Genomic DNA, 16,848 nt, shown 5'->3' on the forward strand with positions numbered 1-16,848 from the left:
GCAAGTGAATTATTTGAGGTCAGGAATTTGAGACCAGCCTGACCAACATGGCGAAACCCCGGTTCTACTAAAAGTACAAAAACAAAACAAAACAAAACAAAAACTGCCGGGCACAGTGGTTCACGCCTGTAATCCCAGCACTTTGGGAGGCTGAGGCGGGCAGATCACGAGGTCAGGAGATTGAGACCATCCTGGCTAACATGGTGAAACCCTGGCTCTAATAAAAATACAAAAAAATTAGCCAGGTGTGGTGGCACATGCCTATAGTTCCAGCTACTCGGGAGGCTGAGGCAGGAGAATCACTTGAACCTGGGAGATGGAGGTTGCAGTGAACCGAGATTGCACCACTGCACTCCAGCTTGGGCGGCAGAGCGAAACTCCGTCTCAAAAAAAAAAAAAAGAATGAGATTACCTTAACTGTGGGGACAGTGGCTGCCTCTAAGAGGGAGGAGAAGGGATAGATGGAGATGACACATCAGGCTTGGGGAGGTTCTCTTTTGGGGTGCTATGTTTGGTAGGTAGTGGCTACATAAGTATTTGCTTTACATTATTTACAAAACTGTGTAATCATGTTTTATGCAGTCTTCTCTGTGGGTGATTATCTCAGAGGCAAAGAACAATTCGAGTGCCTGGTAACAGGATTGGAGCTGAACAAAAGCTGGTTGTCTCCCACCCTCTCCCTCTGCCCGCACTGGTCCTATGCTCTATACTGGGAAGCCAGGGGCTGCTTGGGGTGCAAAGCAGGAGAAAGATGCTGAGTGAGGCGTGGGTGTGAGCTAGCCACCTGCTCTCCCACCTCCACCCCACACACCTCCCCCAGGCACAAATGCCCCAGAAAGACACTGCCCAGAGGTTTTTTTAAAACCGCTTTATTCAGGTTGGCTGGTAGTCACGGACTGGATCATGTATACAGGGCAACCCACCCCTAGGCAAAGCCCTCGGCCTCTCCCACCTCCCCCACGTCATCACTGAGCTGCGGCAGCCAGAGGTGCGAGCCAATTCCGAGGGGAATTGGGTCCAATAGAAATATTTACAAATAACCAGGGGACAGGTGTGCCCCTGATCGGGAATCATGAGGGAATTGAGTACCAGGGGGCCCTTGGCTCCCAACAGCCCCAGGCCCTGGGGTGGACTTGCACAGGACCCAAGAGGGAGCTGGGGCATTGTGGGCCGGCAGATGGGGACTCCTGGGAGAGCCTTGAAGACCCTCAAAGGGGTCCTGCTGGTGCAAAACTCTGCCTGGAGCCATGGGTCTGAGGGGAAGGCCCCTCCCTTCTGACTCGCCATGTGACAGGGCAGAGAATCCTGGATCCCCTGCATCCCTGGAGAGTCGCACAGGGAGCTGAACAGGAAGGACCCGCCAGGAGGTGGTGGGGCATCTCGCTGTTCCCCTAGGCCTCCATGAGTGACCCTGCAGAGCCACCGCCCCAGAAGGGCCCTCCTGGGTTCCCTGGGTCTTCACCAGGGGAGGGGCCCTAGTTCTGCTCAGAAGATTCAAGTCCATATTCAGGGATGGGTCACTGTCCACACCCCCAGGTCCAAGTGAGGGATGGTGGGAGGAGGGAGGTGAGGCTGGGGGGCCCCGGCTCAGGACAGGATGGGGGACAAGCAAGCAAAGCAAAACACTGTACTCCACAGAAGCTGGTGACAGGAAGGGGGTGGCTCCGGGCCCCAGCATTCAGTGTTCAGGGCAGTTGTCCCCTTGGTGCCCAGGGCCACCTTCTCCGAGCCAGGTCACCGCAGGGGTCTGAAAGGGCAGGGGTGGATGGGGCTTACATGCTGAGCAAGGGGTGGTGGAAAGAGGGCCGACATGGTGGCCACAGGCGGCCTCGGGGATGGGGCGCGGCTGGGCGCAGGCAGTCCGTCCCCGGTGGTCCGGCGGCTCCTCATGCACTCTGTACAGCGTGGGGGCGGGTGGGCAGGGGCAGGGGCATCAGTCTAGAGGCTGCAGGCCTCCTGGTCCACCGAGCGCTTCCTCAGCTCCTTGCCTGGCTTGGGGGGCGGCGGGGCGGGCGCGGCGGGAGGGGCTTCGGGCAGGTGCAGGACCGAGTTCTCCCCTGGCTGCACCCGCAGGTAGGCCTTGACCTTATGGTGCCGGGCCTTGCCGTCGCTGAAGTCGATGACGCGGCACTCGTAGGTGCCTTCGTCCGTGGGCTTCACCCGGGACAGGCGCAGCTTGTGGGAGATGTTGCTGCCCACCACCTTGACCACCTGGGGGTGACAGAGAGACCATGACCTATCCATCCGATGACAGCGGGGGAGAAGAAGAGTGCGGGGGGGCGGGGGCGGGTCCCAGGATCGCATGCTAGGGCGGGAGCCCCAGAAACACTCCCACAAGGGCCCACCGAGGTTTGCACAAGAGTGAGTTAAATAGCAAAAAAGTAAAAGCAACTGCCACGTCCACCAACAGACCGCATAACTAAGCAGCGGCCGGTTCCCTGCATGAAGCACTGCAGAGTGGTCCGAAAGACGGAGCTAGAACTAGGTACGTAAGCTCAGTGGCAAACAGCAGAGAGAAAGCTCTCACTGCTGCGCACCCCAGGGGATGCCATTTATGTAAACAAACACAGAAACCTACTCTATACTGGTTTTGGGGTCTTCCGGGTGTGGAAGTTTAAAATAGACAGGAGGGAACACCGGGGCCTCCTCACAGCAGTGGTGGACTCTGGGGCAGAACACAGGGGAGGAAGTGGACCTGGGTAGACTACAAAGCAAAGTCTTCATTTAGTCTTAAAGTTTACATTTCCTAAAAAAAAAAAATAATAATAGAGGTGCCTGCAGTCCCAGCAACTCAGGAGGCTGAGGTGCGAAGACTGAGCCCAGGAGTTTGAGGCTTGCAGTGAGCCCTGATCGCACCACTGCACTCCAGCCTAGGTGACAGAGTGAGACCGGTCTTTTAAAAACCAAACCAGGCCAAGTGCAGTGGCTCATGCCTGGAATCCCAGCACTTTGGGAGGCGGAGGCAGGCGGATCACTTGAAGTCAGGAGTTTGAGACCTGGGCATGTTGCCTGGGCAACATGGGGAAACCCCATCTCTACTAAAAATACAAAAACTAGTCGGGGGTGTGGTGGTGCATGCCTGTAATCCCAGCTACTCGTGAGGCTGAGGCACGAAAATCATTTGAACAACCCAGGAGGTGGAGGTTGCAGTGAGCTGAGATCGCACCACTGCACTCCAGCCTGGGCGACAGCGCGAGACTCCGTCTCAAAAAAATAAATAAATAAAATAACATAACATAATAAAAACCAAAACAAAACAATATAAAAGCTGATGACAAATATATCAAGATGCTAATAACTATTCACTCCACTTGGGGGGAACAAGGATGTTATATTCGTCTTTGTACTTTGACTTTTTGTTTTATTTGGTTGGGTTTTTACATTTCTGTTTTAAAATGAGAGTATCACTTATGTAAAGTGCACACAGCCTGAGGAAATGTTTCCTGTGTGTACACCTGTGTAACCACCGTCCAGAGCAAAGCATGGAACATTCGTGACCCCCTAGAGCACACCCTTCACTCAGCAATACTCCCCCCACTGGGGTCCCCCGCTTTCTGACTGACTTCTGTCACCACAGATTTGTTTTTTTCTGTTTTGGAACTCTTGTATGTGTGGCTTCTTTCCTGTGCCTGGCTTTTTTGACACAACCTGTTATTGGTGAGATTTCTCCATGTTGCTGCCTGCATCTATTTGTTTGTCTGTTTGAGACAGAGTCTCTGTTACCCAGGCTGGAGTGCAGTAGCACAACCTTAGCTCACTGCAACCTCCACCTCCTGGGTTCAAGCAGTTCTCATGCCTCAGCCTCCCCAGTAGCTGGGATTACAGGCACCCGCCACCATGCTCAGCTAATTTTTGTATTTTTAGTAGAAACGGGGTTTCACCATGTTGGCCAGGCTGGTCCTGAACTCCTGGCCTCAAGTGATCAACCCACCTCAGCCTCCCGAAATGCCAGGATTATAGGTGTGAGCCACCATGCCCGGCCATCCATTTGTTATTTTTCACTGCTGTATAGTATTCCATCACATGCATACTGCACAATTTGTTTATGTGATCACCCGTCAATGGACATTTGTGTGATTTCCAGATTAAAGCTCTTATGAATACATCTGCCCTGAATATAACGTTGCTGTGGGTGTTTTTTCAATTATAAAAGAAAAAGCAGATGGACAGTTACATAAGATACACCACGGGGAAGCTGGCTGATGGGTACAGGAGACTTAATGACCTATTTTTGAAACTTTTCCTGAGACTATAACTTAAAAGATTTAAAAAAAAAAAAAAAGGAGTTGGGCCTATGGAGAGGGGTGGTGGTAGTGGGAGGGGGCTTCTTTCCTTTCCTGGCCCCTTCTTCTTAGAAAAAAAAATAAAATAAAACCTGCCTGCAGCCCCTGTCCTGCCTGGACAGAACAGTGGAGATCAGTTCTCAGCTGCCAGCCACTGATCCCCTTCCCAGACAGCTTTGTAGGCTCAGGTGAGTGGGTCTCAGACCTGTGGACTACTGGTCCGTCTCTTCTGGAGGGACAACGAGCTGGCCTGTTCCTGCCAAGCCCCAGCTCCTAGAGAGGGAAGCCTAGCTTCTGGCTCCATGTGGGATGCCCCTGCTGGTCACCCCTGCAGTGAGGGGGCCAGGATAAGAAAGCACGCCCTCTGCATGCAGCCTGCAGATGTTTCTGAGCCTGTGCTGGGCACTCACACGTGTGACTTCTAATCGTCTTACCAATCTGCCCTGGGGAGGCCTCTTCCATCAACCCCCCAATGGGAAACTCTTGCTGACCTCACGGCCTTTGCGCATGCTGGGCCCTCTGCCTGGGTAGGGTTCCCTGTTCATCTTCACCTGCTTGGTTCCCATTCATCCTAAATGTCACCTCCTCCAAGAAATTGACCCCCTGTCCCCACTCCCTCCTATTTCCTGCATAGCAGTCTTCCCATTTTGAATCGTGTATTTGTCTGTTGACTTGATTTTGGGTTCTCTCCCTGGCTAAACCGTACCCCCCATGAGAGCAGGGACAATATTTATTTTGTCCATGTGAGTGGTTATCACAGAGCCCAGCACTCCATAAATAATCATCAACATTTGTTGAATGAATGGACCCACACCATGACCTTCTTTCTCCAACTGAAGTGGTACTCAGATGTCATGCTTTCTAATTTTAAGCCACATGCACATGATGATATGGTTTGGCTCTGTGTCCCCACCCAAATCTCATCTCAAGTTGTAATCCCCACGTGTTGAGGGCGGGGCCTGGTGGGAGGTGCTTGGATCATGGGGATAGTTTTCTCATGCTGTTCTCGTGATAGTGAGTGAGTTCTCACAAGATCTGATGGTTTAAAAGTAGCAGTTTCCCCTTCGTTCACTCTTCTCCTGCCACCACGTAAGACATGTCTTGCTTCCCTTTAGCCTCACACCATGATTGTAAGTTTTCTGAGGCCTCCCAAGCCATGCAGAACGTTGAGTCAATTTCACCTCTTTTCTTTGTGAATTACCCAGTCTCTGGTAGCTCTGTATAGCAGGGTGAATACACATAACGATATCCACTTTGCAGATGGTGAAACTGAGGCTCCAAAAGAAGTGACTTGCCCAGAGGCATGGAGTCAGTGAGTGGTGGAACTGGGAACAGGCTCCATGCGCTCTCACCCTTCCAGTGGTGTGACAGGCTCACCGAGGGCCACCAGCGCTGGCAGGGCCTCAGGGAAGGGAAGAGAGTGTCCAGCAGCGGGGAGTCTGATCTTCCTCCCTCATGCTGAGCCTTCCAGGCTGCCCATCATCCCCTATATGGAGGGAAAGCCTTCAGCAGAGGCACGGAGGTGGCACCCAGGCAGGACTTCCCCATGGCAAGCAGTGGGAACCCCCCCCAGCTGCCCCTCTGGCTGTGGGGGTGCCCCCTCCCTAGTGCCAGGCCCTGCTGGAGCCCACCCTGTCCCTCTGACTCCATCACCTCTGCCCTGCGGTCCTGTGTGCTCTCTCTGGCGAGTTAGGACATGCTGTTGCAAATGCGCAGCGGGAACGAATTACCTCAACATCTGCTTCCCTCACGGATATTAATTATCCTTCATTTGTCAACCCTACAAGGCGCTAATGGAGTAATAATGCAAAGTGCTGGGAGCACTCGCTCCTAGGGAGGGAGCACCAAGCGAGGCCCAGCCCTCGGCCCACCCACTCCCATCCCCCAGATGGGGCCACGAAGGCCTGGACGGCTCCCCAGGCAGCCAGCTCCCTCCTCCCTGTCACCCCCTCTGCCAACAGACAGATGTGGCCTTCAGAAGCACAAGCTCTTCCTCTCTCAGAGAGGAGGAGGGCAGGGAGCACTGCAGGGAGTGATGGGAGGCCAGGCGCTGACCCTGACAAGTCACCAGCACTCTGGCCTCGGTTTTCTTGGGCTAAATTTGTCCATTCATTCAACAAGCATTTAGCGAGTGCCTACCACAATGAGCCAGCCAGATCCCAGTAATGCTGGCACGAGCTGACAGTCTAACGGAGAACCTAGACCCCTAACCCATAATCAAGCAACTCAGCGAGTGAACTTCCAACAGGACAAAGGGCGAGGACGCACGTCAGACATGACTCCCTCCCAGTCCCTGTGGTCCGTGCCTCTAAGCACAATCTGGAGAAGGCAAATACGATATTTTTAACAAAAATAATAACAGCAACAGTAATGCCAGTGGCTAACGTTTATGAAGTGCCTGATCACTGTGAGATGATGTGATAAGTTTCATGAATCTTTCTTTCTTTCTTTCTTTCTTTCTTTCTTTCTTTCTTTCTTTCTTTCTTTCTTTTTTTCTTTCTTTTTCTTTTTTTTTTTTTGAGACAGGGTCTCGTTCTGTCACCTTAGGCTGGAGTGCGCTGGCGTGATCATGGCTCACTGCAACCTCAACCTCCTGGGCTCAAGCAATCCTCCCACTTCAGCACCCCCTCCGACCTTCTGAGTAGCTGGAGCCACAGGTGTGCACCACCACTCCTGGCCAATTTTTGTATCTTTTGTGGAGATGGGGTCTCACTATGTTGCCAAGGCTGGTCTTGAACTCCTGGGCTCAAGCAATCCTCCTGCCTCAGCCTCCCAAAGTGCTGGGATTCTAGATGTGAGCCACCATGCCCAGCCATGCTTCATCAATCTTTTTTTTTTTTTTTTTTGAGACGGAGTCTTGCTCTGTCTCCCAGGCTGGAGTGCAGTGGTGCGATCTCGGCTCACTGCAAGCTCCGCCTCCCGGGTTCACGCCATTCTCCTGCCTCAGCCTCTCCGAGTAGCTGGGACTACAGGCGCCCGCCACCACGCCCGGCTAATTTTTTTGTATTTTTAGTAGAGACGGGGTTTCACCATGGTCTCGATCTCCTGACCTCCTGATCCGCCCGCCTCGGCCTCCCAAAGTGCTGGGATTACAAGCGTGAGCCACCGTGCCCGGCCTCATCAATCTTATTTAAACCTCACAATAACCCTATGATGCAGGTGAAGAAACTGAGACTCAGAGGGGTGAAGCGATTTTCTCAAGGCCACCCAGCTGGTGACAGAGGCCACACCTTACCCACCCCCTGGGAGCCTTCTGAACAGTAAACTACAGGTCGGTCTTCTCATGTCTTTCCGAGGCCCCCAACCCTCCATATCTTGGGGAAACCCAGCCCCAAACCTCATCAGAAGCCTCTCCCACAGGAGGGGCCCCAATATCCCACTCCAGGAGCTGCCCGCTGGATTTCATCCACCACACATTATGCAGAAAGCCCTTCAGCCCAGCCCTCCAGGGCGACTGGAGAGCCCACGAAGAAAGGAGACCCCCACATGGCGACCCGGCTGTAAATCATAATCACCTCCACACAGGCATCGACAGGCCTTAGCAGTGCAATTAAGCACCTAATTACGCTGAAAGAGACAAGGCCGAACCCTGGCCAGGGCCAAGTTCAGCCTCCTCCCTGCTCGCCCCACGGCTCAGGCTTTTCCGGGCACTGCAGGGATACCCCGAGGCCAGCTCACATTGGGCAGGCTGGGATCGTCTTCCAGCCACGCCAGAAGAATGGATTTGTACTCGTGATGCCAACCCTTGCCTTCACATGGCCTCCTGGCAGAGGGGGAGGCCCCAGGGAAAGTGCTGGGGTGAGGAATAGGGGTCAGATGGCTCCTGCTCCAGGCTGGGCCCTGCAATCAGCCTCTATCAACTCCATCCGGCACTTCGCTAGCCACTCAGCATGTTCAGAACCCAACTCAGGGTCTCCCCAAACCTGGGCCCCAGAAGGCCTTACTGCTGTAGCCAAACTCTGCAATCACCATTTCTGTTTTCTTTCCGCACTCCGAACACTCCACCCCTGAACCCACTGACCTCCTCTAAACACCATCGGACCCCTTCCCCTTCTCTCCAGAATCCACACCCCCCGGACTGGAGAAAGCAAGATCCAGGGCTTCTCCCATCTGGGCCATCACCCCAGCCTCCTCCCAGATCTGCACAACCTTCCAGCCTCTTCTTCCACAACAGCCAGACCAATTTTTTCAAAATGCCCCCAACTTAAACTCTTCGATGGTCACCATGGTGGCTGACAAGGTCCTTTGAGGTCTCTTCCCAGCCTGCCCCTCAGCCTTATCGGCCACTAGCAATTCCTCCAGCGTGCACATCCAGCCAAGTTCCCCACCCCTTGTCAAATCCTCCACACCTCAGTGCTCACTTCAAATAGCACCTCCTCCAGGAAGCCCTCCTGGCCCCCCAGGCTAGATCACAGATGCCTGTCCTCCCAGGTAAATGATCTCCCTATGAGATTCTGGGATTCCACCAGCCTGTAGACTGCACTATTTGGCTTAGACAGTGTTTTTCAAAAGATCTAATTAGGTCCCAATAGTTAAAACTCAGGAGATATTCCACTAAAATTGGGATTTTTAGAAGTCACGGGAATATAGGGCCTAGGTCCCTGCCTGGCTCAGCTGTTCCCTGTAGACAGGGTCTGGGTTTCCCTGGCCCCCACAGAAGCTCTTTCACTCATTCACGTCATGTCACCAGTACACACATGTGAACAGACATGGGATCCACACTGTGGTGGCATGCCTACATACAAACATCTGGCCGGGCATGGTGCCTCATGCCTGTAATCCCAACAGTTTGGGATGCTGAGGCAGGAGGATCACCTGAGGTCAGGAGCTCGAGACCAGCCTGGTCAACATGGTGAAACCCAGTCTCTACTAAAAATACAAAAAAAAAAAAAAAAAAAAAATTAGCCAGGCACAGTGGCATGCTCCTGTGGTCCCAGCTACTGGGGAAGCTGAAGCAGGAGAATTTCTCGAACTCAGGAGGCAGAGGTTGCAGTGAGCCAAGATCGCACCACTGCACTCCAGCCTAGGTGACGACAGTGAAACTCCATCTCAAAAAAGAAAAAAAAAAAAAACAAAATCTGTGTATGGGTTCACACACATTGGCCTGGGCGTATGTCTGTGTGTGTGATAGTTATTCAACAAATATTTATTGGGTACCCACTACACCATGCCAGGCTCTGTGCTAGACTCTGGAAATGCAACAGTGAGTCAGGCAGGCTCAGTCCCAGCGCCCCTCATCTCTGGGGGAGACAGTCGTGAAGCAAAAACTCACACAAGTGGATAATGACAACCAGAAATACAGCCAGCAGGGAAATGGGAGGGGTGCCAGCTGGGTCACAAGTTCAAGGGATGCTTCCCTGAGCTGAGCTCTGTGGGAAGAGAGAGAGGAACAGCTTTGCAGGCAGGGGGACCAGCCTGTGCAAAGGCCTGGAGGTGGAAGGAATGGGAAGGTGGAAAGGCTGCCAGGGTCAGGAGGGGAACGGAAGTGAGGTCAGGCAAGAGGAGGTGAGGCTGGAGGGTGAGCAGAGCAATTGTGCAGAGTTCTGAAGGCCACGGAGAAAAGTCTGGGCCACCTCCTCAGACTGCAGGAATCCAGGGAGTATCTGTGTATTAGGAACGGTTGTTCTTGTGGCGCTGTCTGCATGAGGAGCTTGGCCCATGCCTGTTTGTGCGTTTCCTAACCAGACCCTCGGAGCCCCAGCTGGTGCAGGAATTTCAGGGGCTGGGGGTGGGGGGCTGGGGGTAATTGCACATTCATGCCGAGCACATTTATTTTATTTAACTAATTAGCATCGTTGCATTTCCCTCATGTGGGACCCAGCAGCCTGGAATTCTAATCCTCTAAATCAATTAGATTATTGTCTCCTTTGCCAGAGCTGCTCCTTAAACCCCAGGCAAAATTATAGGAGAAAAGGTTGTGATGAACGGGGTATTAATATGCACACAGATCTACCTGCCTGGGCTTAATGGATGGGTGTTTGGGCCAGAAACGGGGCATTTGACATGGATGCACCCTTGGCAGAGGGTGGGGGGTGGACCCACAACCACCCTGAGCCGGATGGAAATGGCTTGAAGTTTCAGACCCCAACTGTGCCCTGGGCCAGACGGCACAAATGATGCTTGGAAGGTCCTTGCTCTCTTGTCCACCCCCTCCCGCCTGAAGGGGCTGCAGGAGCCCCCTCCCTGGCCTCTCTGCCTCCATGATGCCACCTCTGATGCCCGACATGGCACCCCAATGACTCCCTGTGCCCACTCTCCACATGGTGACCTCGGTTTGGGGGTGCGGCTTCTCTGTTCATCCCTGTAGAATTGGCCTTGGGGTCCTGAGCTCCCCTACAAGTCCTTGAAAAGTTGTGGAAGAATCAAGCAAAAAAGGTGAATTTAGAAAGGTTTCCCCGCCATGTGCATGCACGCACACACGCACATTCATACCCCCATGGACACCTGCCTTTTCTGAGTGTGTTGCTGGTAGATGTCTAGCCTCCTGCCAGGCTGGCCTCATGCCCCTGCCAAGCTCACCTCACGCCCCATGCACAAACCTTGCCTCATTGCATGGCCACATGTGTCCCTGGGCGGGTCCCCTCCACTCCGTGTTCTCTCCCCGGTTCACCTCCTTTCTCCTGTCTGCCTCTCCCAGGACTGGCTTTGGGTGCCCCCTCCTTCACAAAAGCCGTCACTCTCTGAACTCCCCTGGGCCCTAGTTGCACTGGCCTGCAGCACAGCCCAGTGACAAAGAGCTTGAGCCCTGAAGCCAGGTAGCTCAGCAACACCAGTCACCCTTGGCGTGACCTCTGGCAAGTCCTTGACCTCCTGAGCCTCAGCTGCCCCACCTGCAAAATGGGTGAATGCTTGGCCCTTCTTATAGAGCGTGGCTATTAACAAATGAGTCAACAAATAAGAAGGCCTGGCCAGTCCTGAAATCCTTTGGCTAGGGTGCCCCCACCCCATCCCCAGGGCCAGATCACCGAGTGACCCTGAGATGGCGTAACACTCAGTCATGATAGGGCAAAAAAAGCTGGCTCAGGCTCATTAGACCTCGTTGGTTCCCCAAATAAAAAATGCTGCTGAGACAAGCATGAAGGCACCAGGATGCACACAGCCTTGGCCCCGACAGGAGAAAATGCATCTTCTCTCCCCTGTCATTTTTTGTGCCCATCATTGAATGAACTTGAAAAATCTCCGGCTTTTAAAAAACAGAGCAGGGCCATTTTTTTCCCTTCTCTTTTTCTTCTCTTCCATCTTCTTGCCCAAGCTCCCTGCTGAACTGGACCCCAGTTTTTTTTAAGTCACAGCTGTGCCCTCCATTAGAGCCCTTTCGAGAAGTCATTATCAAAACTCACACTTATTTTGGTTGCCTCCTTCCCTGCGTCTTCCTGCTGAGATGCTTTTAGCTGTTGGGAGCGGGGAGGGGCGGAGAGAACAGAGACAAGGTGTTAGCACAGGGTGGGGGTGGGGTGGCAGTGCGGGGAGACACATTATAGGGATACGGACAACAGCTAAGATTCTCATGACAGCAGATGAGGCTTGGGGGCCATGGAGTCTGGAGTTGGGGTCCCTTTCTGTATCCACTCAGGGGACGGAGGGGAGGTCAGAGCAAAAGAAGATAATGGAGGTACGTAGAAAACTGACCACATTTGTGTATTTAGATACACAAGGGTACTTTGGTATATATTGGAGGGAGTGTGAACAGGCAGAAATCTAAGCATCGGCTTGGTACATTGCTAGGAGCGTGTTTGTACCCTTGAGTCACTCTATCTGAGAGTGTGTTTGTACCTTCATGTGTGTCACCCATGTGAACGTGTGTGCAGATGCTGTGGGAACCCTGCCCACATTCCCCACCTTTGCAAACTGACCCTGGAGGCTTCCAACCGCAGATACCTGCAACGATTTGCCTAAGGGCTTTCTCTGGCCACTGGAGTCCTCTAAACCTGCATGTGGCAGGGCTGGAAGTGTTGGGGAGGTGACACCCCCAGGAGCAAGACAGAGTTTGATATGCCCTTGGGCACATGTGAGACACTCTTTCATGAACATGGGGAGTGTATGAGCGTGCCAATGCGTGTTTGTGAATGTGTGCAGATACATGTGTTCGTATATGAATGGGTGGGCAGATCTCTATGCGTTTGCGTGTTCATTAGTGTATACATATGTGTAAGGATGCAAATGATTTAGATGGAGTTCCTGCAAGAGCTGACCTTGAGACAAAGATCAAGTAGTTTATTTGGGAGGTGATCCCAGGAAACACAAGTAGGGGAGAAGGTGAGTGAAACCAAAAAAGGAAGAAAGTTAATAATGGGGGGTATGTTGTTGGTTAGTTACCACTGTAGGCAATTGGAGCTTCATCCCACTGGGCACTTGGAGAAACAGTGAAGAACATGCTTCGGTCATCCCAGCTAAGGGCGAGGGAGCTGAGGCATTCATCCTCCAACTTTGTGGGTCATTGGTGGGGGCTGCTCCTGCCTATTGAGTCCCCTGCTCCTCCTGCTTGCCTTGCTGGCCGGCAGGCTCTTGTGTCCAGGGAAAACCCTCAAGCAGAGCCAGAGGAGCTGGCAGTTGGCTGGTCCCAGGGCATGCTGCACACTGGGCATGGGGCAGAGCCCCCACAGCATCTGCTCTACAGGTGTGTACATACGAGCATGCACGTGTAGAGGGGCGAGCACATGTGCAGCCAAGGGTGTGCTGGGAGCCTGGTGCATGCATGCGTGTGTGCCTGTGAATGAACTCAGCATTTGCAGAGCTCTTTATAAAAAGGCTGCCCATGTGGCCTGGAGAAGTGGTGGGAAGTGAGTCACAAGACCCACCTTGCTCCATAACCTGAAGCCAGCTTGTCCCTCTGGCCTCAGTTTCCTCACGTGTACCCCGAAGGGAGGCCCTTTGTGCTCTGGAAGGCCCTTCTTGCTGTGGCCATTTCAAGTGCTCAGCCTAGCTCTGCCTCCTGCCTGTTCCCCCAAATAAGCCTCCATGATCACCTAAAACCCCCACCCCAGGAGGAAGAAGGGAGGGAGACAGCTGTGTGGTGTGGAGAACAGCGCTGGAGCCCATATTCCTCAGAGGAGAAGGGGGCAGAGAAATACCCCTACCCCAGGGACCAGGACTTCCCCAGCCCAGCTTGGGCATCTCCCCAGGGGCATTACCTGGTTCGAGGCCCATGCCTGCTTGTCGGTCCAGTCCCGGTGGCTCCGTACATACCACCACTGGATCTCCAGCGAGTAGGAGGGGGAGCCGCTGCCGCGGAAGGAGCAGGCCATCTCCACGTCCTCGCCCGTCCGTGCTGTCATGTCATGGGGTGTCTCTGTGAACAGGGCTGTGCAAGAAACAGGGGGAAGAGTGGCGGGCCTCAGGAAACCACAGGGCTAGTGGGTGAGGGAGGTGGAGAATGTAGGAGCAGCTGGCCCTGCACGGTGGGGGATGGAGTGGGGGAGGGGTGGGGTGACCTGCAAGCCCACTGGTGGGAGTGGTCTGGCTTCAGGTGGGCACCCGAGAAGCTCGGCAAGGCAGGCCAATGGCGTGTGCAGCAGCCAACATGAGACGGGGATGAGGGAGTAGGTGTCGTCCCTGGAGGCCACACCAGCAGCCGGGCGCTGGGGGAGAGCATGCCAGGGATCAGAGAAGGCCTTGGCTGGATGTGGACAGCAAGAGGGCCAGGGAGGAGCTGCCGCTTCCATCAGCTCTTCCAGGTTCTTCCAGTAACCCAGCTCGGTTCCCCTCCTGAGTTACTCCAGCGTCCATGTACAGTGGCCAGCGACATCTTTGCAAAACCACATCAGATGTGGCCTCTCCCCTGCTTAGAACCCTCCCCTGGGACCCCAGGTATGGGGATTGGCACCCATTCCCCTGGCTTCCTCCCTGTCCTGTGGACACGCCTCCCTTTCTGGCCTCACTCTTGCTCTGGCTGTTCTCCTTCCGGAATGCCCTTCCCTCCGCCCCTCTTTGCCCGGCTGGCTCCTTCAGATCTGGCAAAGCTCAGCTCAAATGTCACCCCCCGAAAGGTCCTCCTTGAGGATCCCGAGAAGGTCCCCCACCTCCTGCCCTGCCCTGTTGCCTGTGGCAGCTCCGGGAGGACAGGGACACAGAGCTCCCGCAGCTGGCAGTTGCTGGCGCAGAGTAGCTGCTCCGTGGACGGAATGGGTACAGAATTCTCCACCCTCTCAGGGCACCCAGGGTGAGGTGCGAGCCACTCCTGCCTCCTGCCCCGTGCAGAGCCCAGCTCTCCACCACAGCCCAGGGCAGATGGTTCCCCTGGCCCAGCAGGAACCCTGCCCCATCCGTCATCCTCCATCCTACCAGGTAAATGAGAAAGCATCCCCACTTCATGTGGCCCAGTGCTCCTCCCCACCATACGTTCTGTCTGCCGTCTCCCCAAACAAATATTGTCCTGAGATGTAATTAGAATTCTTTCCTCTTCTCAGGAGAGATTATTGCCCTGGAAAGACGCCTGGCAACGTGCAGGTCACCCAGGAACATTGTGGCTGTCAATCCCCCGGCGCCCACCCTGTCCCTCCTGGCTGCTGCAACCTAACAGGGTCCCCTGGCCCAGAAGGGCAGATTCCCAGCCCCGGGAGTCCTCACCACCCCAGCTCAGCTTAGGGAAGGAGGAAGAGGGAGTCCTGGGCTAGGAGGTGAAATCCTAGATTCAGGCCCCTGCTCTGCGGCCACCTCTCTCATCCCCCTGTCCCCAGGATACTGAAGGTGATGCGAATTGACAAACGACTCCATCTGGAAGCTTCTGCTGTTTCTCCTCTGCTCATGGGGTTTCCATGTGCAGCCCGACTTGAACAGTGGGTTTCTGGGCTGACAGCAAGTTTGAGATGTCCCTAATCCTCAAGGTCAAGGGTTTAGAAAGCAGCTCATGGAGGCTCCCCGCTTGCTGAGGCTTGGAAGTCCCAGCCGCTGTTCTGTTAACAAGGCCTGGTTGGTTAATAGGAATAAATGTCTGAGTTCCTGAACATTTGTGAGGGATGGTGTGGGGCGCCATCACACGTAGCCCACCTCAAAGCTGTGACCCTTCTTATTCCCACTAAGTAAGAGGCAACGCAGGCGCCTGGAAGGAAGGTCCCTTCCCCACATCACCGTGAGGGCCACCCCCTCCTTCCAGGGGATCAACCCAGAAACTAGTCATCCTGGGCTCCCTCCCTCCTCTCTCCCCTCCCACATTCAGTCTTCAAGGAACCCTGTGGGTCCTGCCTCCCGACACCTCCAGAATCTGGCCCCTTCTCCCCACCTCTGCTGACTTCCCGGGGCCAAGCTGCCATCCTCTCTCACCTACAACAGTGGGGAACCCTCACTGGCCTCCTGCTTCTACTCTTCCTCCCCAACAAGCTATTTTCACACAGCAGCCAGACGTACCTTGACAAAACATAAATCAGTCCCTGTCCCTGCTCTACTCACCACTCTCCCAGGGCGTCCTCCTACCCACAGTAACAGCCACAGTCCTCACTGCCTCTGCCTCCCAAAGTGCTGGGATTATAGGTATGAGCCACCATGCCCAGCTAAGAGGATTGCTCGTGCCCAGGAGGTCAAGGCTGCAGCAAGCCTTGAACGCACCGCTGCACTCCAGATGGCTGACAGGGCCTTCCATGGGAGGCCATTCCCCTCTGGTGTTGGCCTCTAGCTGACTCCCTGCTCCCACTCCTGCCACAGCGACCTCCTTTCAGCTCCTTCCCCGGGCATCCCAGTTGAGATTCCACCTCAAGACCTTTGCACCTGCCAATTCCTCTGCCTGGAACACCCTTTCCTCAGACTCCCCTGGAACAGCCATCCCTCACATGGCTCCCTCCCTCCCCTGCCACAGGACCCTGCTCAAAGTCTGCTTCCTTAGGGAGGCCTGCCCTGACCACCTCATTTAAACCCAGCACTTCAAACCACCCTTCCCTCCTACGCCATCAGCACTGGCTACAGGAATTTCTGCCATGAGGAGGGTGTTCTGTACCTGAGCTAGTACAGTAGCTAGCAGTCACCTGTGTCTGCTGAGCACTTGAAATGTGACTGAGGATCTGAATTTTAAATTTTATTTAATTTTAATTCATGTAAACATAAATGTTAATAGCCGCTTGCAGGTAATGGCTACTGTATTGGACAGCACAGCTAATATGCCTATTTTATGTATGTTTATTGTCAGCCTTCCCTCCCAGCTCCTACAGCAGTGCCTGGCACATAGCAGGTGCTCAATAAATACATTTTATTTTTGAGACAGGGTCTCGCTCTGTTGTCTAGGCTGGAGTGCAGTGGTGCATTCAAGGCTTGCGGCAGCCTTGACCTCTGGGGCACAAGCAATCCTCTCACCTCAGCCCCCTAAGTAGCTGGAACTACAGGCACGAGCCACCATGCCCAACTAGTTTTTAAAATTTTTTGTAGAGAAACGGTCTTGCTTTTCGCCCAGGCTGGATTTGAACTCCTGGGCTCAAGCAATCTCCCCGCCTTGGCCTCCCAAAGTGCTGAGATTACAGGTAAGGTATAAGCCACCACGCCCAGCCAATAAGTGCTTTTTGAATGAATGAATAAACAGCCTTGGCTGGGCAGTGGGGGAGCAGGGTCCAGAGCTAGGGGGACCCTGCCCTCAGAGTCCTGG

The 16,848-nt window shown here is 54.0% G+C and overlaps 1 protein-coding gene across 1 annotated transcript in view; it reads right to left on the reverse strand.

Moving 5' to 3' along the window:
- Positions 1–853: 853 nt before the first annotated feature.
- The window catches only part of VSTM2L (V-set and transmembrane domain containing 2 like), a 42,016-nt gene continuing 26,021 nt past the window's right edge, over positions 854–16,848 (reverse strand). The window contains exons 2-4 of the mRNA XM_032142509.2: positions 13,415–13,584; positions 11,624–11,674; positions 854–2,211 (exon numbers count right to left, since the gene is read on the reverse strand). Of these exons, the coding sequence (XP_031998400.1) occupies positions 1,939–2,211; positions 11,624–11,674; positions 13,415–13,584 (494 nt within the window). The 3' untranslated portion in view covers positions 854–1,938. The remainder of the gene's footprint in view (positions 2,212–11,623; positions 11,675–13,414; positions 13,585–16,848) is intronic.

This window comes from Hylobates moloch, unplaced genomic scaffold (assembly GCF_009828535.3).
Source record: "Hylobates moloch isolate HMO894 unplaced genomic scaffold, HMol_V3 SCAFFOLD_21, whole genome shotgun sequence".
Taxonomy (NCBI): Eukaryota; Metazoa; Chordata; class Mammalia; order Primates; family Hylobatidae; genus Hylobates; species Hylobates moloch.